This window comes from Bos indicus, chromosome 22 (genome assembly GCF_029378745.1).
Source record: "Bos indicus isolate NIAB-ARS_2022 breed Sahiwal x Tharparkar chromosome 22, NIAB-ARS_B.indTharparkar_mat_pri_1.0, whole genome shotgun sequence".
Lineage (NCBI taxonomy): Eukaryota > Metazoa > Chordata > Mammalia > Artiodactyla > Bovidae > Bos > Bos indicus.
In genome coordinates this window covers 28,785,259-28,808,821 of record NC_091781.1, presented here as the reverse complement: position 1 = coordinate 28,808,821, position 23,563 = coordinate 28,785,259, and the positions used below count along the sequence as shown (strand labels likewise).

The window sequence follows — 23,563 nt, the reverse complement described above, 5'->3', positions numbered from 1 at the left end:
TGAAAACATCTAGAAATGGATCAGGAATTTGCTGAAACCCATCCATTTAAAAAAGAATCTGTCAAATTCTTTCAATGCTCTATTAATATTTATAATTTACAAGATAAACACTATTTCCTGGACTGTTTAAACTGAGAACAGCAAATAATCAATGATAAAATTATCTACAATAAATGTTATACATCACTTACAATTGAGAAATAAACTTCAGAGGCCCTTTTCCAACATCATTTCCCATCCCAGGCACAATACTCTCTAAAGCTCTATTTATAATTTTCCCAGCTTCTATTTATTCAGGAAAGTAGTCAGAGCAGGAAATGGGACCAAATGATCACAATCAATCTCATCACCTTCACAACATGCTGTGAATGTAATTAATCCTCTATTTATTTAGGGGACTTCACACCCCTTACATTAAGACAGCAACTCCCTGTTGGCTTAGGTTGAGATAATTATGTTATAACAAGGATTGGGTTTCAATCATATTTGGCAGAAGAAAAAGGAAACTGTACTTGAAGTTGTCAGTTTTTTTAAAAAAGCTTTCTTGTGACTCCATTCAAAGGACGCTCTTGACAAAGCTCTTCTTAAACAGAGCACTTTCTAAGTACGATAACCACACATACACCACATTAATCAATGTAAGCCTCTTCTCTGAATGAGATGTGAAGACCATCCGAGCACAGGGAAAATTCTATCTGAAGCAGAAAATACTGGTTTACAAAAGCTGACTACATCAATCCCCACCTAAACTCACTTGATCCTGCAGATCTTCTCCACTGAGAATCCTTCCAAGACCTTTGACATGCAAAAAGTACATTAGAGCAAGGGAGGTGAAGGAAAATACCAATTTGCTCACACAGTAGCTAATTATACTCCCTGTAAAGCCAGGGCTCCAGCAAGCCAAAATTAAGGATTTGAGAAGTCTGAAGCCAAGTATGCAGAAATGAAACGAGTAAGGACAGAGACAAAAACCAAACACAGCCACCCAGCTGTAGCTCTTGAATGGGCGTGACACACACAAACCTCCATGTAGCAATAAATGCAGGCACTTTCCGGTCTGGGAGCTGCCAAGTCACCCCTGCAAGTTTCTTTTTTACAAGAAATTGTATTCACACTTTCTCCACTAAATCCTCCACCTTTAGAAAATCAGTAAGAAAATATAAAGTCTTACTTTATTTTTACAAATCTGTTCTATTTTTATTAATCTAGCAAAATCACAATACCCACAGTACAGGTAGAAGTAAAAATGATAAATGAATTATGTCTTCAAATTTCTAAAAATTCTCCCACCTTCCAAACATATTTTTTTCCCAAGGTCTGGATTATAATGTTTGTATGTATTAAGCCCCTCAGGTAAATCTTAACATATCTCAATAATATTTTATTGCCTTTTGATAACATTTAAGCTCTTGAAAAAACAAAACAGGCAAGAAACAGAGCTTAACTGATCTGAGTTCCCATTCTTAGTAAAAAACAAAACAAAATGTGATATCCTGAAATAGGAAAAGGATGTTAGTTAAGAAGTAGGAAAATCTAAATAAATCAATGGGCTTTAGCTAACAATAATGTATCAATAATGGTTCTTTGTGACAAATGACCATATGGATATAAAAAGTTAATTATAGGGGAAACTGAGTCTGGGACATCTGGGAACTCTCTAAACCATATTCATAATTTTTCTGTAAATCTAAAACTATTCCAAAATCTAAAAACTATTCCAAAGGCTACTTAAAAAAAAAAAAAGGATATTACAAATTTTAAAAAACAAACAAAAACAACAACAACAAAAAGCTCCACAAACCTTGGAATGGTCAGATACAGGATTCTTTGACAAGTTTTCTCAATGTATATAGTTACAGGGAGCATTCGTATCTTTACAAAGGGTTATTTTGACCTGAAATCTTTAGGAACATTCATAATCCCATGATTCACTGGCACATTTCTTGTTAGAGAAGTCTAATGAAGAGCAGCAGTCCCCAGTGGGCATTGCTGAACTACTGGTGATAAGGTGAAGAACCATTAAGTAAATCCTTTCTATATGAAACCTCACTAAGGGCTACAAGTGAATGGAGATTGGCATGTACTAATCTTTTCTTACGGAGATAAAACCCACTCCCATCTAGGATGAATTTGTGGATTTAATTAAAAATAAACAGTAAAACTGAAGAGCAACTTGACAGGCCAGAATAAGCACCTTACCAAGAATGATTTCAATTCAAGGGAGGTTTAACTTGCTTGAAATTCTGCATAATTGTTTCTTGAAATTTCTACATGCTAATCATTAGCAGCTAATGTAACACTTAACATTGTACCATTTGTCAGAGAAGTAACTTCCCCTGAAGAAGTGAAACCACCTAGAGTGCCTGATTATCATTTGGTTATGCCTGAATTAAACAGACCTCTGAAATCAGCCGCAGCACTGTATTTTTATTATGATCATCAATGACATGGGCAGCAGGGCTCTCCCTCAGCTATGGCTCAGATAGGTGCCATGAAATTACAGCAGTCCTCTTTGGTGCCACACATGCACCACACCCTGCTCTGAGAAAGGCCACCCACTAGTGACAAAGTGGGCCCTGGGACTATGTGTATACCACTTTAGGGGGCACATGCCCACTGTCATCAAGGCAACTAGACCAGAACACTGACCCACACTGGATCAACCACATGCTCCTCCCTTGGAATCATAAGCAAGTGACTCTAGTCCATCTCTACTGAAACTAGGCACATGGAAACTCAGAGCAGTGGAAAAGCCACTCTCCTTCTCGTGCGTCAAGGAAGAAGAGCAGCAAGGACTTACAGAAAGAAGCAACATGAGGGACACAGGTCACCAGAAAGTCAGCCAACTGTTGTACTTTGTGCCTTGAGCTCAGGGGTCCAACTGCACTCCCAGCACCTGGGTCCCAGAAGATAATCGAAAGCCTTCTGATAACGTCCCCATTTTTACTATAAAAGTCTGAGTGGGTTTCTTGTTTGTAACCAAGCGATTTCTAAGTAAAAATACTGTTGTAGTCTCCAGACGCTGAAGAGAGAAATAAAGGTTTCATATCTGGCCCTGTTACTAAAACGCCGGAACCCCAGGCTAACTGCAGACTCTCTTATTCAATAATAAGGGACACTAAAGGACAGATAGAACTTGTGATCCAAAAGCAAAAACGCCTCACATCCATTCTTGCCCTTCAATGCACCAGAGCTACAACCAGGAAATCTATTCTCCATGTTGCTTACATGTTTAACTTGTCTACTCCTCTGCATGATGCTGTTTGCCCAGCCTGGAATGCATCCACTCCTGATTATTATTATACTCATATGTGAAACAGTGCTGTGCAACCAGATACCATTTTTTATGTTTTGCTATTAATTCACATCCTTTCTTTGTCCAGCTCTTCTCCATACATCTTTTCCAGCTGTGATCCAAATGTTCCTGACTCTTTTTTTCACGGATACTCCTTAGAGATCTCAAATCAACATTTTAAAAACTGAACTCATCTCACCTCCCTTCTCCTCCATCCTATACCCTTCTCCAATATGATTTAATTTCAGCAAATGCACCTCCAACCACCTGGTTTACTGGCCAAGTCAAAATTCAGATCTCATCTTTGATTCCCCCACTTCTCACCGTTGCCTGAGATCCAATTCTTACTTGGTCCTCTCTCATCTACCCCTGACCACTCGTCTCCTGCCCCACTCTCACTGCCCTCACTCAGGCTACAACTGCCTTTTGCTTCCATCACCTTTTCTTCTGAAATCAGCCTTTCCAGCTTGAATCTGAGCTCTGTTCCTATGCCAGTTCATTCCCCACAATGTGACCTGATGGACCCTCCCAGAATCTAAATCTCACCATGTCACTCACATACATACCCCAGCACTTAAACTCTTTAGATTCTCCACGCTCTTCCAGGATAAATTTCAAACATCTTCATGTGGCTAAGGCTCTATAAGAATCAGCCTTATTTCTTTCCTCTCATTCCGGTACCAACAGTCAACTAATCTGAGCTTTCAAGCTCTTTAAAAGGTCCATATTCTTTTGTCCCTATTGTCTGAAATACTCTCCATACCTGCTTCCCCATCTGCATCCGACCATCCCCTACTGACCTTTCAGCTCTCAGCTTCAACTCTTCCTTCTGGAAGTGGTTTCTGAGACCCTAAGACTAGGCATGTGGCCTTCTAGGTGGTTCCACAGCACCATACTTTCCCACTGCAGCCGCTATTTGGCTACAGAATAATATTCCCCTTATATCTGTGTTTCCTGCTAGAAGGTCAGCTGCAACGTGGCGTGTCTCATGTTCACCAGAGTGGCTTTATCACCTCAGTTCCTGGCACATGGTAGGGCTCGATAATTAGTGATTAAAAAAATAATTCTTTTACATCCAATGCTGATGGTTTACCTCTGCATCAGTTACCACCATTCCCATGGCTTTTGGCAGATAAACCAGGAACAAGAGAAAGCCAGAAGAGATCTATACTCTTCTCAGGAACATAATTCTTTTCCCTACCAAAACACACACACAGAGGAAGCAACCAAAGCAGTATGAAGCAATATAAGGTTTTAAGTTTTCTAAAATTTTAAGATTTTAGTGCAGAAATAGCTTAAGTTTATTCACAATTGAGGAAATATTACTGAAACGCCAGTCTGTGTGTCTGATACACAGTGAGGCCAAACAATGCCAAAACATCAGAGTCTGGAACAGGAAAAAGTTTACTGAGAGCCTTGCAAGGAGATGGGTGGCTCCTGCCTTAAAAACCCCAAACTCTCTGAAAGTTTTCCTCATAGAAAAGGTGAGGGAAGGGAGTGATTAGCTGCTGCAAATTTTTTGGTACCAGATTCTTTGTTCTTGAGGTCATGTCAATGATGTTCCTATAAATCTACACTAAACAAATGTTATTCTCCGTTCTGACAAGAAAGAGCAAGGTCCCAGGGCATAGCTTCACCCTCTGAGGTCCAGATCCTGGCTTGAGAGGAGAGGTTCCCGCAGGGCCAGGTACTCTGCCCCAAAACCTTCACATACCACTCGGCCTGGGTCCTCCCGCCAGTGCCCAGGTCCTGGCTGAGGAAGTAGGTCTCAGCTGGCAGCTCCCTCAGGGTCCGGTCCCCAGACCCTGCCCTGCTGTCATCATGGAGGGAGCCAGGCACCTAAGACCCAACTGACCCTCAAGTTCCTCAGGAAGTTGGAATGGCGGGGGCAGGGCGAGCAGAGCGCATGCCAGGCAGACGGCTGCGGCCTTCAGGTCACAGAGGCACGGATACAGAAAAGATTCACCCCACCTCAAAGCGGGCCCAGCCAGTGGGGTGCCTTGGCGAGGGCTCTGGAGCCCTACAGGACACAGACCCCAGCCTGTTTCCTGGACCACCCAGCTCACGCGCTGGCCCAAGGCCAGGTGAGCTAGAGGGCACCGGGAGAAAGCCGCGATCCACCTCTTACCTCACTCTCCACCTCAGGACCACAGCTCTGCTGACGGCTGGCTGAATGGCTCACTAACGGTTGCTCTTTGACAATTATTCATTGTGGGAAGGGCCCAATGCAAAACTGACCAATGGCTGAGCAGGACCACTAACGGTCGCTGTTGGACAGTCATTCGCTTGGGGGAGGGGCCCACTGTGGAAGCTGACCAATGAAAGGTGCGCAGCAACCGCCAGGTGTGCTAAGAGCTGCCGTAGAGCAGAACATGCTCTATTACAGAATCTGAGGTCCAGGATTTATCAAATAAAATTCTCTAGCAATGGAGCTGTTTACCTCTACAAACTTTGCACATTAGTGTCCAAAGGGCTGCAAAATAAGATTGCATTTCATGGTGGGTGGGAACAATGCAAAAAAGCAGTGAAAAAAACAAACGCACAAAGAGTATTAATGAGAGTAAACCATTTATCTGGAGAAGGCAATGGCACCCCACTCCAGTACTTTCGCCTGGAAAATCCCATGGATGGAGGAGCCTGGTAGGCTGCAGTCCATGGGGTCTCTAGAGTCGGACACGACTGAGCGACTTCACTTTCACTTTTCACTTTAATGCATTGGAGAAGGAAATGGCAACCCACTCCAGTGTTCTTGCCTGGAGAATCCCAGGGACTGGGGAGCCTGGTGGGCTGCTGTCTATGGGGTCGCACAGAGTCGGACACGACTGAAGCAACTTAGCAGCAGCAGCAGCAAACCATTTATCAGTTCAATGTAAAAAGGTTCAGTGTTTCAAAGACATATATTTTCTTTTCTCCCCTATAACTACCTACCTTAAAAAACTATACCAGAGAAAACGAAGATATAGAATCTTCACGGACAAGCTCTGACTTACAGTGAAGTTAGCTGGGACTTTAGATTTTAATTACTTTAAAAAAAAAATCCAAAATCTTTGACATAGAAAACATCATATTTTATCCTGTGTCATTTTAAAATACACCATGCATTAAAATACTAACACTGAATGCATTAGATGAAATAATGGAGTGACTTGCTAAAGTCTTATTGTCAATGAGAGGCAGGGCTGGAACATATTTTACTGTGTAAGCTTTTCCACTCCAGCTTATACTAAAGAGTGTAAAATGCTAAACTTTCAGTAGGTCAGAACTACCAGTGCTACTGGTGAGCACAGCCCACCAGAAGGAAATCAGGGGAAAGGCAAAATCTTATATAGCTAAAATGTAGCTAAAAATTTCAATAAAAATAAGTTAGAGCTGATTTATAGTTCAGTTGAGGGGGAAAAAAAAAGATGTGTTCCTTCAACTGGCTCTATGAGGTACCATTCAATTCAACTGAAATTTACTGTGCTCACAAGGGACTGTAATAGGCACAGATAGGTGCTTATTCACATGGATTTTAAATTTTTAGAGGAAGAAAGAGATATGCACCTAAATTACTACAATGAGAGGCAGACACAGTGTGTGCCCAAGTGATCTCTAAACCAAGTGCTATGGGAACATCCCTGAGGAAGACAGATAAATCCTTAATCCCTCTTCCTAAAGGAAAAGCTCTCTACAGGAAAGGTTCCCCTCTTCACTCTCTACCCCACCCCATATCATGGACAGAGACAACTGCTTGTCTAGGTGGCATATCTGGGAAAACATGCAACCTGGAGCCAGAAGACCTGAGATTATCACAGACATATCTCTTATAAGATATATGACCTCAAGCAAACCACCCCTGCATGCTGCTACCCAGGGTGTGTTTGCTGTAGGAGCCACCACACTTGAAACTTACAATGCAGCTTACGATGAAGGATAGCATGAAGCATTTCTTTTTAGAAAAGTAATGTGCAGAGTCTATAACTCGAAATAAAAATACACGAGCTTCAGTTTTTAAGACCTGCAAGTGTGCTCTACAGGACACAAATGTTACAAGGAAAACTATGAAGCACTAAAGCAAAACCTCATGGTAACTGTTGTCCTAACTTCATTAATTCACCATAAGAATGACTTTGCGGCCCATATTCCAGGAAGTTTTTGCCAAAGTAAATGTCTGACTGTAAAAACGGAATGCTAGTCAGAATGTAGCACCTGTCTGGTATTTCAAATAAAATTTTATACAGTCATTATTAAAAATAAAAAGCATCAACTAGAGACTAAGGAAAATGCAGAACTATTTTAATACATAAAAATAAGGCACTAGATTTCACTAATAAATTGTTTGGAAAAGAAATGAGATAGAAAGTGAAAGAAAGGAAGAAATTAGTTATGAAAATTATGGACATTCATCATAGTATTATTAATTCAGAGTTCACAATTAAGATGATACTAGAAAGCTCAATTATTCTGTGTTTGAAAAATCAAGAATGATATTAGAAAATTTAAAATTCAGTTCTCTTACTTCAAGGGGGAGGGGAAAATAGGTAAAACATAACACACAAAGTGAAAACAACACAACCTACTTAGAGAAAGGGACATTACAGTCAAATGATAAAGTTGAAAATTTCTTTTCCAAAGCAACTTGAAGCATTCCTGTTGTTTCTCTCTTCTATTCTGCTCCCTATACATTAACATCTTTTTAAAAATTACTGTCACCACAACAATGACAAGTAGCCTAAGAATGTTATTTGATTTCCGGCAACTTAAAACAAAGGGAAAACTTTTAAAGCGAAAGAAAGTCCTATTAATCCCCACATCAACTTGAGGGTATTACACTCTTCTACTTCAATGAAATAAGATCTCTCTAGTCAATAAAGAATGCCACAAACAGAGCAAGGAGGCGCTCTCAGAAATGGGATCCTAGCATAAACTTCAATGCTCATTACATGCTTATAAAATCCTCACCCTGAAAGAAAAAAGAAAAACCTAAACCCTCACAAATAGACTTTTCAATTTAATTTTATTATGAAAACAACGGGAAATGGCAGCAGGGTATTTGATAAGCTCAATTAGCAGAAGGATCAAATGAAGTGATGACATACCATTATGACCTCAGGGGTTAAAGATGCAATTTTCCATCTGGTGAAATCTAGATTTCTACTTCGAATGCTGACACCACCTGCTGTATGCTATTAGGCATTATCTTGAGCAGTCCCTAAGCATTTTGCTTACAACAGGTATAGCCTCAAGTTTTTTTCTTACTTCACTCTGCAATATAATTGCTTCCCCGTGAACAGAAATCAAAAATAAATTCTGTATAATGGCTTGTTCAAAACAGGCATTAAAAGCCATCCTAACGCATTCATTTACCATTCACAGTAATAGTAAAAATATTATCATTTATCTTCTAAGTCACAAATGATATTATGCCATCATTTTCTATAGCACCTAAGAATTATTCCAATCAAAGGCTCTTTTTGTATGTTCTCAATTAACAGTCTCCTGCTACTAAGATGGATATTTTAGGCATGTCTGATAAGAATCAGGTCTATAGAACATTCTTAACAAAATGAAAATTCATTGTATTTTTAAACTTGATAAGCCTCCTTGAATGAGACAATGGTAAACAATTAAAAATTTTTTTTTACATACCAAGTTCAAGGAGCTCATTTCTTAGTGTTCAGACCCTTGCTGCTGCTGCTGCTGCTAAGTCGCTTCAGTCGTGTCCGACTCTGTGCGACCCCATAGACGGCAGCCCACCAGGCTCCTCTGTCCATGGGATTCTCCAGGCAAGAACATTGGAGTGGGTTGCCATTTCCTCCTCCAATGCACGAAAGTGAAAAGTGAAAGTGAAGTCGCTCAGTCGTGTCTGACTCTTAGTGACCCCATGGACTGCAGCCTACCAGGCTCCGCTGTCCATGGGATTTTCCAGGCAAGAGTATTGGAGTGCGGTGCCATTGCCTTCTCCGTTCAGACCCTTAGATACATTTAATTAGGCTCTGAAAGTTGTTCTTATACTCTGATAAAGGATTCCATTTGCCAGTGATTAACCAAAGAGGGCACAGTTATTTTGATTAGGTCTCTATCCTGTCATGTTAAACATTTGCTAGCACACACACTCACATTCACACTCCCCTATAAATAAACTCCAGATACAGGTTCAGATAGAACAGTCTTGTGATTTCATTGGGAACAGTCAATAGCATAACAATGAATAGTCACAACTGTTTAACATTTATTTTCCAAGCTATTGCTAATTTTTTCTAGAAAACTTCACCTTTCTGTCATCTGCACCTCCTCCCTAAGCAACTTCACCAAGTACCCCATGTTGATCCATTACTTCTCAAGTATTTGGTAGGTGTAGAGGTTTCTCTCTCATTAAAACTAACCTCCAGGTTATTTCACTTTCTTCAGTGTTTCAGAAATGGGAGCATGTAGCATACATAACTCAAAACTTACTTGGCTTTCTGGATCCACACACAGTAGTCTGAGATGTAGAGATCATTTAAAATATAAGCTGGGTCATTTTCCTGAAAAATTTTGTGAATGTCCAGTAGACACTTTAAAACTGCACTTTTCCCTAAAGGAAATTGAAAAAAATAAAATTATCCTCAAGAAAAAAAAAATCTGATTTTTTTAACTGAGAAATTCACATATGGAGGAGTAACATATGTATAGCAGCTCAGAGTTTTAATCATTTTTAAATATTTTTCATATTATTTTATTGCAAGATATCATATCAGTATCATTAAGTCCAAACCTTTTTATTTCTTTCCTGAAGAATTATAGAAAAATCTTTATACTCTATTGTTATAGTTGATTAACTATGGTTACCATAAAAACACCATAAGATATGACAAGGTACATTAAAATAACAAGGAGAGAAGTTATCATAAGTAAATGAATATTTAAATGTATCATAGCTTTAATTAGATAATGTTTCCCTAATTCAAGCTTTCAAAATATCATGGAAAATTATATTTTCAAATGTCTCTATTTCTTAAATCAATATTTTTTGTCAAGGAATTACCTAGAACAAACATAAATTTTTCCACCTTAAAGAACTGAAGAAAACTCAGACTGAAAAATATAAAATATCATAACTCTGCTTCAAAAACAAACTGACAAAATCACTTGGAAAAAAGGTATCAAGTATCGAAGTCTTGTCCAACTTAATTACTTCCTGTTTGTTCAGTCCTGTTCAGTTCAGTCGCTCAGTCATGTCCAACTCTTTGTGACCCCATGGACTGCAGCACGCCAGGCCTCCCTGGCCATCATCAGCTCCAGGAGTTTACTCAAACTCATGTCCATTGAGTCGGTGATGCCAACCAACCATCTCATCCTCTGTCATCCCCTTCTCCTCCCGTCTTCAATCTTTCCCAGCATCAGGGTCTTTTCCAATGAGTCAGTTCTTCGAAACAGGTGGCCAAAGTATTAGAGTTTCAGCTTCAACATTCGTCCTTCCAATGAATATTCAGGACTGATCTCCTTTATGGAGAAGGCAATGGCACCCCACTCCAGTACTCTTGCCTGGAAAATCCCATGGACAGAGGAGCCTGGTAGGCTGCAGTCCACGGGGTAGCGAAGAGTCGGACACGACTGAGTGACTTCACTTTGACTTTTCATTTTCATGCATTGGAGAAGAAAATGGCAACCCACTCCAGTGTTCTTGCCTGGAGAATCCCAGGGATGGGGGAGTCTGTTGGGCTGCCGTCTATGGGGTCGCACAGAGTCGGACACAACTGAAGCGACTTAGCAGCAGCAGATCTCCTTTAGGATGGACTGGTTGGATCTCCTTGATGTCCATGGGACTCTCAACAGTCTTCTCCAACACCAAAGTTCAAAAGTATCAATTTTTCAGTGCTCAGCTTTCTTTATAGTCCAACTCTCACATCCATATATGACTAATGGAAAAACCACAGCTTTGACTAGACGGACCTTTGTGGACAAAGTAATGTCTCTGCTTTTTATATGCTGTCTAGGTTGGTCATAACTTTTCTTCCAAGGAGCAAGCGTCTTTTAATTTCATGGCTGCAGCGACCATCTGCAGTGATTTTGGAACCCCAAAAATAAAAGTCTGTCACTGTTTCCACTGTTTCCCCATCTATTTGCCATGAAGTAATGGGACCCAATGCCATGATCATAGCTTTCTGAATGTTGAGTTTTAAGCCAACTTTTTTACTCTCCTCTTTCACTTTCATCAGAGGCTCTTTAGTTCTTCTTTGCTTTCTGCCATCAGGGTGATGTCATCTGCATAGCTGAGGTTATTGATATTTCTCTCAGAAATCTTGATTCCAGCTTGTGCTTCATCCAGTCCAGCATTTCTCATGATGTACTCTGCATATAAGTTAAATAAGCAGGGTGACAATATACAGCCTTGACGTACTCCTTTTCTTATTTGGAACCAGTCTGTTGGTCCACGTCTGGTTCTCACTGTCGCTTCTTGACCTGCATAAAGATTTCTCAGGAGGTAGGTCAGGTGGCCTGGTATTCTCATCTCTTTAAGAATTTTCCACAGTTTGTTGTGATCCACACAGTCGAAGGCTTTGGCATAGTCAATAAAGCAGAAGTAGATGTTTTTCTGGAACTCTCTTGCTTTTTCGATGATCCAACGGATGTTGGCAATTTGATCTCTAGTTCCTCTGCCTTTTCTAAATCCTGTTTGTTAAATGAACCTAATTTTAACCCAAACCCAAACCTACAAAAGGAACCTTTCACAACTCAACAACAACTCTCTAGGTGTTCCAAACTTCAAGATAGTCCCTGAAATTTATCAACTATAAGGCAAATTACTAAATCTACAGTAGTAGCACTTACTTTGATCTGTGAAATACAGCATTTTCAGTTTAATTGCTTTATTCTTATCTTTATAGTCCTAAAACACGAAAATACTGTCTATTCATTTCGTGAAGACACTGGATGTGCTTTCACTGACATTTCCCAACTGACTTTTAGACATAATAAAAGCATCATGAGCTGCCTAATAACACCTCAAGATGCCAAAATTGCAGCCACTAAATTTTTAACACAATTAACCCTAGAAACTAAGCTTCGAAAGAGCAGGGACTTCTATTTTTTTCAGTGGTTAATCCTCAGTATCTAGAACAGAACCCCATAGCAGCAGATTTTTGATTTAAGTATTTTAATGATGAATGAATGACACAGTAATCACCTGCTTTGTGGTTGTTTAGTTGCTAAGTCATATCCAACTCTTTTGTGACCCTGGGTTGCCATTTCCTTCTCCAATGCATGAAAGTGAAAAGTGAAAGTGAAGTCGCTCAGTTGTGTCTGACTCTTCACCTGCTTAAACCCTTGCAATTTCGCCAATCACCTAGCCTCACACACCAAGCTCTGATGATTTTTCCCTGGAAATGCCTCTCAGAGCTACCCTTTCTCCACCACTTCCCAATAACCCATCCTCACTCATCCTAGATTATAAATTCTTCTGCATTCGTCAGATCGCAGACTTTCTCCTGTCAAGCCTTCTCATACATTTTGATGCACTGTTTTCATCAAGTGGTTCCCTGCACTTGCTTGCAAGGCTCTATGAACCAGTCTGTGGCTTGATCGGTTCCTCACATCTGGAAGGCCTTTACTTTTTCATTTCACCTAGTAGAATTCTAGCCTGCCTTCACAGCTCAGCTCCCTTCAGGAGGCCTGGACTGACTTCCCCAGGCATCACAATTATTGACCCAACCCTGAAAAGGAGAGAAGTGGAAAGAAAACACGGTTGATTCTCCCTATAACCTCCCTTGCTCATTTCAAAGAAAGAGAAACTTTCTTTGAGACTCAAGGACCATAAGATACTCACAGTGCCCTTGAGTGGAGGATCTAAATTCTGATCTTATTGACTCCAGAAGCTACCCACTGTGCTCTGCTACCCATGTGTTCTTGGCCCATTTGGTTATATCACATTTTTATTATTCAGTAGTTAAGGGGGTACTAAATTCAAAACAGAGACCATGTCTTTTTCAAAAATGTTCACAATTTATGTGGCTTCCTTATATGCAGAGGGAAAGAATGTCAATAAACACTTCACTGCTCAATGGGTTAAGAGAAATAAATACTTAGAAGGCCTAAAACTACATTTGGCTAAGTCAAGGTGTTTGTGTCTTATCAAAGTGGCCCAGGGTAACTGTACCTAATGAGTGTGGATCTCCATCTCCCCACCACCACAGACCTACTTTAATTACAAAGTAGGTAACCCTGAAGGCTAAGTTTGAAGACAGGAGGAAGGAACCCAATCATAACTCACAGAACTGATGAAACCAAGTTAGCCATGTTATTCAAACAGGAAAAAATCAAGGGACAACCAAGGGAACTATGAGAATTTGGGGAAACAGTTTAAATTGCAACAGAGAAAAAAACTGTCAGGGCACGCATATGCCAAGTTCTTGCTTTCCCTCTCTCTCTTGTTCAGGGGGTCGGGAGGGGGGACACGGAGTTTTATGACAACTACTAACTTAAAGGTTTCAGAGTCAACCAAAAAGACATTCACTTGAAGCTTACATAAGCTCCTCTATGGCATGATGCCCCAGAATACTGCCTCTCAATATGACATGCCCTACTATGACATGAGAGTTAATAGAAAATGCAAGATTTGGAGCTAGGTCACCTCAGATGGTAAAGAATCTGCCTGCAGTGCAGGAGACCCAGGTTTAATCCCTGGGATGGGATGATCCCCTGGAGAAGGGAATGGTAACCCACTCCAGTATTCTTGTCTGAGAACTCCATGGACAGAGGAGCCTGATGGGCTACAGTCCATGGGATCGCAGAGTCAGACACGACTGAGCAACTAACACTTTCTTCTTTCTCATAGCAAATAATTCAGTGAGTGAAGAAAAGGGGTAGGTATGCCAGCTTGGAGGGTGGCATGTAAAGGAGCAGAGACTTAAAATGGGGTAGGTTAGGGGCACAACAGAAAGAGACCATTTAGATGGAGCGATAGTTCTCATAGGGAAACGGGGAGTAAACAGATGAGTTTGGCAGAAGTGAGACTGTGACAAGGAAGGGAATTTGAAGGTGATCAGGCAGGACTGTGGGGACAAGACCTAAAGGCAGCTGTGGGCAGTAGTGAAAAATGACCCTACACACCAGAGATTTTCTGAAAAAAGTGTGTGGAATTAAGGTTACATGTTTAATGAGAATTCATTGCAACCATTACCTAATGAAATTATAGGAGCTCTTTTCTACTTGCTAGATGGGATGCTGATTCATGAATCACTGAATAAAGCAAATTAAATATTTTTTTTTTAAGAAATTTCCAAGTTTCATTTAACAGACATGCCTAAAGTGAGGCTGCCCCTTGCTAGGGGCCACAGGCAAGTTCAAATCTTCCAGTTGTCACAAAATAATAACAATAATAACAGCAATGACCAAAGAAATCAACTTTTAAAATTTAAAGTGAAGTTACACTGTACTTATGTTCTGATCTCTATTTTCTTTCTTTTTTTAAAAAAAGACAAATACACATGGAAAAAAATCTTAAGCCTGAACACACTCATATTTCTATAGTCACTGAACAAACATGTGGGAGTCTGATGTGTGTCGGGCATCGTTTCACACATGGGATTACAGTTGTTTATTTTTCTTTAAACTTTCCCCTATTTTCTTTTTTTTAAAAATATAGTTCATACTTACTTTAATTTTATAGTTCATAACTATGTATAATCTTACTGCAGTAAGGGCAAATTCTACAGAGATTCACAGGCCAATCACATTAGGCATTACTAGGACATTCAAAAACTACCTCCTGTATTGATGTACCTCATATATGGATGCAACTTCACTTATCTTATAAGTTTGAGTTTTTTTTACAGCTTAAGATTATTTGCTATTTTAGATGCAGCAGTGTTCTTAAAGGCAACAGATGCCCTGGATATTCTCTAGAAGCAGAACCCACTGAGGGACAGCCCTGACAACCTGAACTTCTCCCACTGCTCAAGGCTATCATGGCATCTCCATGGACACAGAAATAACTTTCCCCTATTTTCAAAATTCTCCACAATAAACATTTAGTAATTTACCAAAATTCAGATATTCCTGACTACATAGCTAACCCTTGAAATACTGACAAAGAATGTGAAAAATTTTTAATTCTTATTTCAATCTTCTTTACCTTGTATTTTTGAACAATAGACAAGCAACATTTGGATCAGGTGATTCTAGAAAATCACATGTGAGGCAGTTTTAGGCATTCTTTCAAAGTTTATGTTTTCATTGTAAGTCTTATTCAAACTATTTTTGCAGTGTGCTATGTGACAAATAAGCTAACAGATAACTAGGCTACTGGCAGCTGACACTCTAGAACCAAAAGTACATTAAAACCATCCTGCCCCCAACAATGTATACTATTACTCCAAGGACATATTTGATCCCGTGTATTCCTACTAAATCACCATAGGTGACTGCAGCATCATAGCCAAGAAGCTTGGGAAGCATGCACTTTTTTTTCTTCTCTGTTTTACATCTCTTACACTGACTGCTCTTTCTCTCAAGTTGCCAAGCACTTATCCAAGAGCTATGAGCAAAGGAAAGAGCTGGTCCATCTTCAGACAGTCGCACAACCACTGGCTAGAAGGGGACTCAATGTACCTGCCTCCCTGTGGGGTTGTAGCTAGCTGTGGGCTAGTTACACAACACATGGGCCTAAAAAATTGTTCAGACCTAAATCCAAAAGAATCATTTCTGCTCCAAGGCACTGCAGATGAGTGACCATTTTCCGCCAGTTCACTGCCTGGCCCGGAGAACAAAAAAGCAGGTACCTTGCATAATAACCACAGTAACTAATTTCACTGCAGTGATACACTAACAGACCTCTCTGATGAGTTAAGGATTCTCTATGCTCACCTGGTCCTCAGTGAAGCCAACTCTGTCCATGGAGGAAAGACTTTTGACACCAAGATTTCTCTAAGAGTTTTAAACCAGTGAAGGGACTTCAAAACTAGAAATACAGCACATAAATGGACAAGTTCCATGCACTTTTCACTTCTGGGAAAATGACTATCTAATGACAACAGAGAAACACAACACCACCACCAACAAACACATGATAGTAACAATCAGGTGGGCAGTAAACAGTGTTTAACACAGTCTCTGGCTATGCATTCTCCAGCATTCCTTTAATGGGAATGTAAACTAAGAACAATATGCTTTCCTGTTCTGGGCAGATGTGGCATCTCAGGTTAATACATCTTAAACCAGAGACAAGATTGAACTGTTCTAAGTTAGAATCCATTGGCTATCTGAGATCCTCCTATTAGCTGACCAGGTTTGACCATAATCATTCAGTGACAGGCCAGCTCATGGTTGAAGGCTCTTAAGAAATGGCTCCCATCTCTAGGAGATTAGAAGAATAGTGGATATGTTTACTGGCTAAAAGCCAGCATAGAAAAAATAATATAAATTGCTAACTCTATACAGTAAGAGCAGAATTTCTTTTCAACTCTTGGTACATTATAGCTATGATATGACTGTGTTTTCTGGGTATAGTTCTGTCCTTTAAAGTTTTGAACCATACATAACAAGAAGTCAAAAAGAGTAAAGGAGAAAGAAATGGTGATTCAAAACATCTGAAAGAAAGCACTGGTTGGCCTTCATTTGTAAGAGCATCTCAAAATAAAACCCAACATGGCTATCATCTTAAAATGGGTAACTTAGTAGATGCCTGGCTAGAATTCTGGGATTTTGATGAGACCATATTATGAGGAGGGATAATTTATGAGTTATCTTTAACATTAATTTTCAGAGATCACTGGACCATAAAAAGGGATGACAGAAGAACTATATCAAAGTGATCAAAATGAAGAGAATCAAAGTGTGGGAATTTGCTTCAATGTCAGGCTCTGTTAGAAAGTAGCATAAAGTCCTTAACAACACAAACATGAGTTAGTTTAACTTTATGAAAGCTTCTCAGTTATTAAATTACATATGTGTTATTGAAATTCTACATGTTATCTGTATAGCCACAAATGAAATCAGCACAAAGCAAACACATACTTTATAAATGTTCCCTTTGCCTAGAAAACACAAACCTCAACCCAAACCTAATTTTCCATCAAGTCTCAACATGGGCCATGCTTCCTTAGGAATTGGCTGCCAACTAACTGCCCAACCCCACCCTCCTCCACCCAAGCTAGTTTGGGTTCTTTCAAAATGCCTGTCACACTGTCTGTTAATTAATAGCTACCCACCAAGTACTCTCTATATACTGCATCATTTAACCCTACTAGTTTGGTGCTTTCTTGCTCATTTCATAAAAGAGGAAACTGAGGCTCAACCGAAGGTGTTAGCCAAGCTCACAGCTAGGAAACAACAGCCATGATGAACATAGGTATGTCTGCGTCCCAGCCACTACATAATACATAGTGTCACTATTTATCACCTTCTGTGGCAAACCTCTTGATGGGAAAGAACACAGCTTTTCATTTGTCTTCCAGAGTCTAAAACAATGTCTGGCAAACGGTAGGATCCTGTTCAGTAAAGGCAGCTTGCTAATGTAACCCAGAGTACACAAAACTTAAGTTTAAAACCACTTGGTCAGATTGCTCAGTTAACTTGTACTAGTTATAACACCTTTGTGATCTGTACCCAAAAGTCAAGGTGTCCTGACAGATGTGTGGTACACAACATGTTTGCCTTCCCTTTTTATTTCTATTCCCAACAAGAAAAGGATGTAGCTGTGCCAACTTTCTCGTACCACCACACCATCTGAAGTTCAAATAATGAATTTAACCCAAGGCTGCTTTTTGCCTTTTCTGCTCTAACAGTCTCTGCTAGATTCGCTGGTTTGAAAGGACAGCCTTGACATTCACTCTGTGCTCCTCTTTAAGTCACCTGTCAAAGCCAGCAGTTGTATCAGTGTAGAAATACATGGCCTGATGTCATCAAAATTACATAATGGCAGCATGACTAATTTCCATTTCTTTAGACAGTTAAGAGTGAGGCATCCAAGTTCAAGGTAAAACATTAAAAAAAAAAAAAAAACCCATCCACACAGTAAGTATAAAAGTAGACAGGTCAAGAAGCTGAACATGCATGGAGAAAAAGCTCTTAGAACAGCTGCGATCTAGATCTCAATTTTTTAAAAAATCCATAAGCATCTAAAACTTAATTATGCAGATAAAATTGCATTTCAACTATTCTGCCATGAATATGGCATGGATCTCAATGCCTGGTACCTCAATTTAAAATAAACTCTTTGTATTGCTGCTTTAATTAATATTATACTTCATTTTTCCCAGTAGATATTAGTATGAAAAGTTCTGACTTTTTTTTTTTTTTTTGCAATTAGCTTAGTTTCAAATTGGGAAAACTGAGACTGGACATGCAGTCAGAGAGAAGAAACATGCAGGAAGAAAGACCGGATTAAACATGCAGTCAGAGAGAAGAAACATACAGGAAGAAAGACCGGATTTCTCAAATGGCGTGTAAATGGGAAGAACAAACCTGGTCTGACCAGATTTACAAGTCCCTTTTGGTGACATCAGAAAATTAAGTAGAAAGAGAGGTAAGGGATCTGGGCTTTGTTGTGTTTGGATTTTCTAAGTTTCTGGTCATAGTCATTTAGAGAATACAGGACCTCTACCTCCTCCCCAGACCTCATCTTGGAAGCTACACTGGATGAGACTGAACCTAAACTGTGATGGAAGGAACGGACACCTGGTACAAGGCCTCACTGCAGCTGAACACGGGCTTGCTAAGTCGCTTCAGTCATGTCTGACTTTTTGAGACCCCGTGGACATAGCCCGCCAGGCTTCTCTGTCCATGAGATTTCCAGGCAAGAATACTGGAGTGGGTTGCCATGTCGTCCTCCAGGGGATCTTCCCAACCCAGGGATGGAACCTGTGTCTCCTGCTGTTCCTACACTGCAGGAACAATGGGTCCATCTCATCCTATAGGGGGAGAGAAACGTGACAGGATGCCCATCAATGCTGGCCACTCTTTAGGATGGAAGGCAGCCAAAGACCTTGGCTCACTTGGAAAGGGCTCTCCTCCAACCCCAAATACAGTTGATCTTTGAACAATGACAGGGTTAATCTGGCCTTTGTATCTACAGTTCTACCCCATCCACAGATTCAACCAACCATGGACAGTGGGGCGCTACAGTATTTTCCACTGAAGAAAAAAATTCACCTGTAAGAGGACCTGAAAGCATCAGTCGCTCAGTCGCGTCCAACTGTTTGCAACCCCAAGGACAGTAGCCCACCAGGCTCCTCTGTCCATGGACTTCTCCAGGAAAGAAAACTAGAGTGGGTAGCCATTCCCTTCTTCAGGGGATCTTCCTGATCCAGGGATCAAACCTGGGTCTTCCACACTGCAGACAGATTCTTTACTATCTCAGCCACCAAGGAAGCCCATAAAAGGACCTGCCCAAGTTCAAAGTCAAGCTTGTTCAAGGGTCAACTTCATATGTACTTATAGCAAGGGGAGGCAAATTTTTTCTCTAAAGAGCCAGAGAGTAAATATTTTGCTTTGCAGGCCACATGATCTGTTGCAACTACTCAACTCTGCCATTATATCACAAAAGCAGCCATAAACAACACCCCAGTGAATGAGGACGACTATGTTCCAATAAAGCTTCATTTACGGGCACTAAAATTTGAAGTTCATATAATTTACGTGTGTCATGAAATGCTATTTTTGTTTTGATTTTTTTTCAACATTTGAAGATGTTAAGATATTATCTTAAGGGACTATTTCTCCTTTGTATATTGTAAATACTTATATTTTGTACTTTTGTCTTATCATTCCTGTTACACAATAAACTCAAGAGTCAAAGCCAAGTCATATATATCCTCATAATTCTTTCCTGATTCTCTTTTAATGTCTTGTACCGAGAAGGGATTTGATTTGTGTCTGTTGAATAAACATATGCTTGGTCATTATTTTTCAGTATTAATTTCTATTTAAAGGAACCCTAAATTGCAAAAATATAATTCTTCCATGATTTCCAGATAACATACAAGTATTTATTATTCAATATACATCATCTGGGCTTCCCTGGTGGCTCAGACAGTAAAGAATTCGCCTGCAACGCAGGAGACCTGGGTTTGATCCCTGGGTTGGGAAGATACCCTGGAGGAGGACATGGCAACTCACTCCAGTATTTTTTCTTGGAGAATCCCATGGACAGAGGAGCCTGGGGGCTACAGTCCATGAGGTCACAAAGTGTCAGACAAAACTGAATGACTAAGCACAGCACATACTTCATCTAGGTCTCAATATTACCATGCCACAGGACTTTCACTCTTTAGGGTAAATAAAATATTTTCTCTTTGTTCTCCCAAATTTGTCTTAAATATATACATTTTTATACCTTTATCTTCTTAAAGAAAGTTTATAGTTACTTCCTTAAAAATTCAGATTAAAAAAAATCTCAAAATTGACTTTAGATTTATTAAAAGAGTCACTAAACATAGAATTTTTTTAAGCCATAATATCAAACCACGTAACTAACCTCCTGGGGTTCTTTTCCATTGCTCAGATCAGAAACTGTAGAAATTAACAAAAAATCTTATATAAATGGTATAGGAAATACCATGTAGACTTAAATGTAAATAACATGTAGATTTAAATTTAAATATTTAAAAGATAAGCAGTATATCTTGAGCTATTACCCACCCATAAGATACTTTAAGTGATTTTTTTGGGGGGAGCAGAATAACCACAAGATCTTAATCAGTTATGGCAATTAAAAGCAATTTATTATTTGTAAACCATACAGGAAATGCTGCCCCCTAGAGAATATTTTTGGATTAGGAAATGGCAACCCACTCCAGTATTCTTGCCTGGAGAATCCCAGGGACAGAGGAGCCTGGTGGGCCGCCACCTATGCGGTCACACAGAGTTGGACACAACTGAAGCGACTTAGCAGAGAATATTTTAAGAGAACAAAGAACGCTTTATACAAATGTAAACCAGTAATTTCCAGGCAAGCAATCTAAAAAAATTTTAGTGATTAACAATATTTAATGATGAATAAGATACTTAGAGGAAATACGTGTCTATGGAGTTGATCAGAATTTTATTTTCTTCCCTTTAATGTTCATGCTCATATACAATACCCTTCCTTCCATACAAAAGTATATGTATAAACCCAAAAATGCTGTGAGGATAAATAATATAGATAGGCAATAAGAATGTGCCAATTTAAGATTGGGAACATGGATTTAGGCTCTGAGGAAGTGATGGAAGTAAAAGAAGTTTGCTCTGCCTTGTCGAAGAATCCCAGAAGAGCAAGGCAGAAGACTGGCACATGGGGACTTCCCAGGGGAATCCTCTCCTTCACAGGTTCCAGCTGTAGTTCACACTCGCCAGGGCTCCAAAGTCCCTCCTTTCTTAGGCTGGTTGGCATGTAAGGAAGCAGTCAGCAAAAGCAGATACCAACACAACTTCAAATATCCAATCTGAATTCCATGCTATTGAAATTAACTGAAAGCACTACAGTTGTTCCATTCTTCAAAATGTTTTAACTGTGACAGGGAATTGACCAAGAAAGGGAAAGTTCAAGAACAATTTAGAATGAAGAGGGAAACAGCAAGAAATATCATCTCCTGACTGGAGAGCAGGAGATTAAGTGATCATATTAGGGAAGCAGAGAAATCAATTCTGGAGACCAGTTGACTCAAGTAAAACTGTCAACTAATTTTAGAGGCTGTAGGGTAATAGTGAAGAACAGAGAAACCTGGTGTGCTAAAGTCCATGGGGTCGCAAACAGTCAGACACGACTTAGCAACTGAACAACAAGGGCAAGTCTCAGGGTCAGAGAGCCTATCAATTCCCAAGTTTCACTGATGAAACAGATGCTCATCTATAAAATGTCTCATGCCCCTCACTCACAATATTTAGAATACTTCCCTCCACCCTGCTATGCAATACTACCAGTCCTTGAAGTCCCAATTCAAATCTCCAGTCCCGAATGAAGCTTTCTCTGATCCCTAACGAAATATCACCTCTCCCTGTTTTGAAACCGCTCACTCAGCATTTCCTGTAAGGTGCTTACCACTGTCTGCTCTGTCTTTAATGTTTGTGATGGACATCTTAGCTCCCTTATTCATGAAGATGTTCCCCAAATACAGTCCGTGAACCTAATTCAGCTTTCTGCTACTCTTCATATGGGCACTTTGTACATAATAAATAGCTTTATAGTAGGTGCTGACAAATACCTACTGAATGAATAAGTTAACAGATGAACACACTAACCAATGAAAAAGTACTTTAGAGCGACGGGAAACTGAGGAGGAGCCTAGAATCAGAAGTCAAACAAGGCAGAAGCTCCCCTCTGCAGGAAATGACGTGTCATATGTGACTTAAAGCTCAGCCAGTTTTCCTGGCTTTATATTATCATCCACTGTATTTCTCCTTTGAACTACTTATTACAAGATGTAATTTTTTAAAAACCTGATAGCTGTGCTATTCCAGGACCCCAATAGAATTTTAAGTTCTCCCAGTGCAAGTCATGTCCCACCTGCTTACTCCAAGATCTCCAGACCCAGCTCAGCATCTTCGCATAGCAAGTGCTCAACAAATACTTGTTGAATAACCCTCAAAATCATTTCATATAAGGCCCATAAGAAAGAACAATTAAAAGGTCTAATAGTTCTTTAAAATGTCCATAATTGAGAACCCACAAAAATTAAGTACAGATAAATGTAAACATCAAAAACTAGTGATTTTTCTTCTAGTTTTCAAGTTAGGATAATTTTTAAAATTCAATAAAAAGAAGCTGGGATGTCTCTGGTAGCCCAGTGGCTAAGACCTCGAGCTCCCAATGCAGGGGACCTGGGTTCAAGTCCTGCTTGGGGAACTGGATCCCACATGCTACAATGCTGCACAGTCATATTAATTAATTAATTATTTTTAAAAAGAAGCATTTGGATACTGGACTAAAGAGAAATGAAACGCTAAAAATAAACTCATCTTCCAGGTTGCATGAGGTCTCAGAGCTCACACAATACACTTGCCATAGTTCTGTTTCTTAAACAACCATTTGCCTTAAAGGAAAAGATCAGCCCTAAGCCACTTACTATGGCTCTCTTCTTTCATATGGATTGTGCTATTATATCTATTCACAGAAGAGGTTAGTGAAGCTGTCATTTCAGTCATTTCTGAAAAAGTGATTAGCCCAGTAAGACTAATATGTAAGGGCTATTAATTACATGAAATAATGCCAGCTTTTACTTGGTAACAATAACTAATCGCCAGAAGGCTATTTCTTAGGTTATAGTCTGCCCACAGAACTACCAGACATCAGATCTCAAATGTTCACAGAAGGGTAGGTTTCTTGTTAGA

The 23,563-nt window shown here is 39.7% G+C and overlaps 1 protein-coding gene across 2 annotated transcripts in view; it reads right to left on the bottom strand.

Moving 5' to 3' along the window:
• The window catches only part of SHQ1 (SHQ1, H/ACA ribonucleoprotein assembly factor), a 104,941-nt gene that overhangs the window by 34,814 nt on the left and 46,564 nt on the right, over positions 1–23,563 (bottom strand). For both annotated transcript variants that reach the window (XM_070776324.1, XM_070776325.1), the window contains one exon: positions 9,731–9,851. In XM_070776324.1, the coding sequence (XP_070632425.1) occupies positions 9,731–9,851 (121 nt within the window). The remainder of the gene's footprint in view (positions 1–9,730; positions 9,852–23,563) is intronic.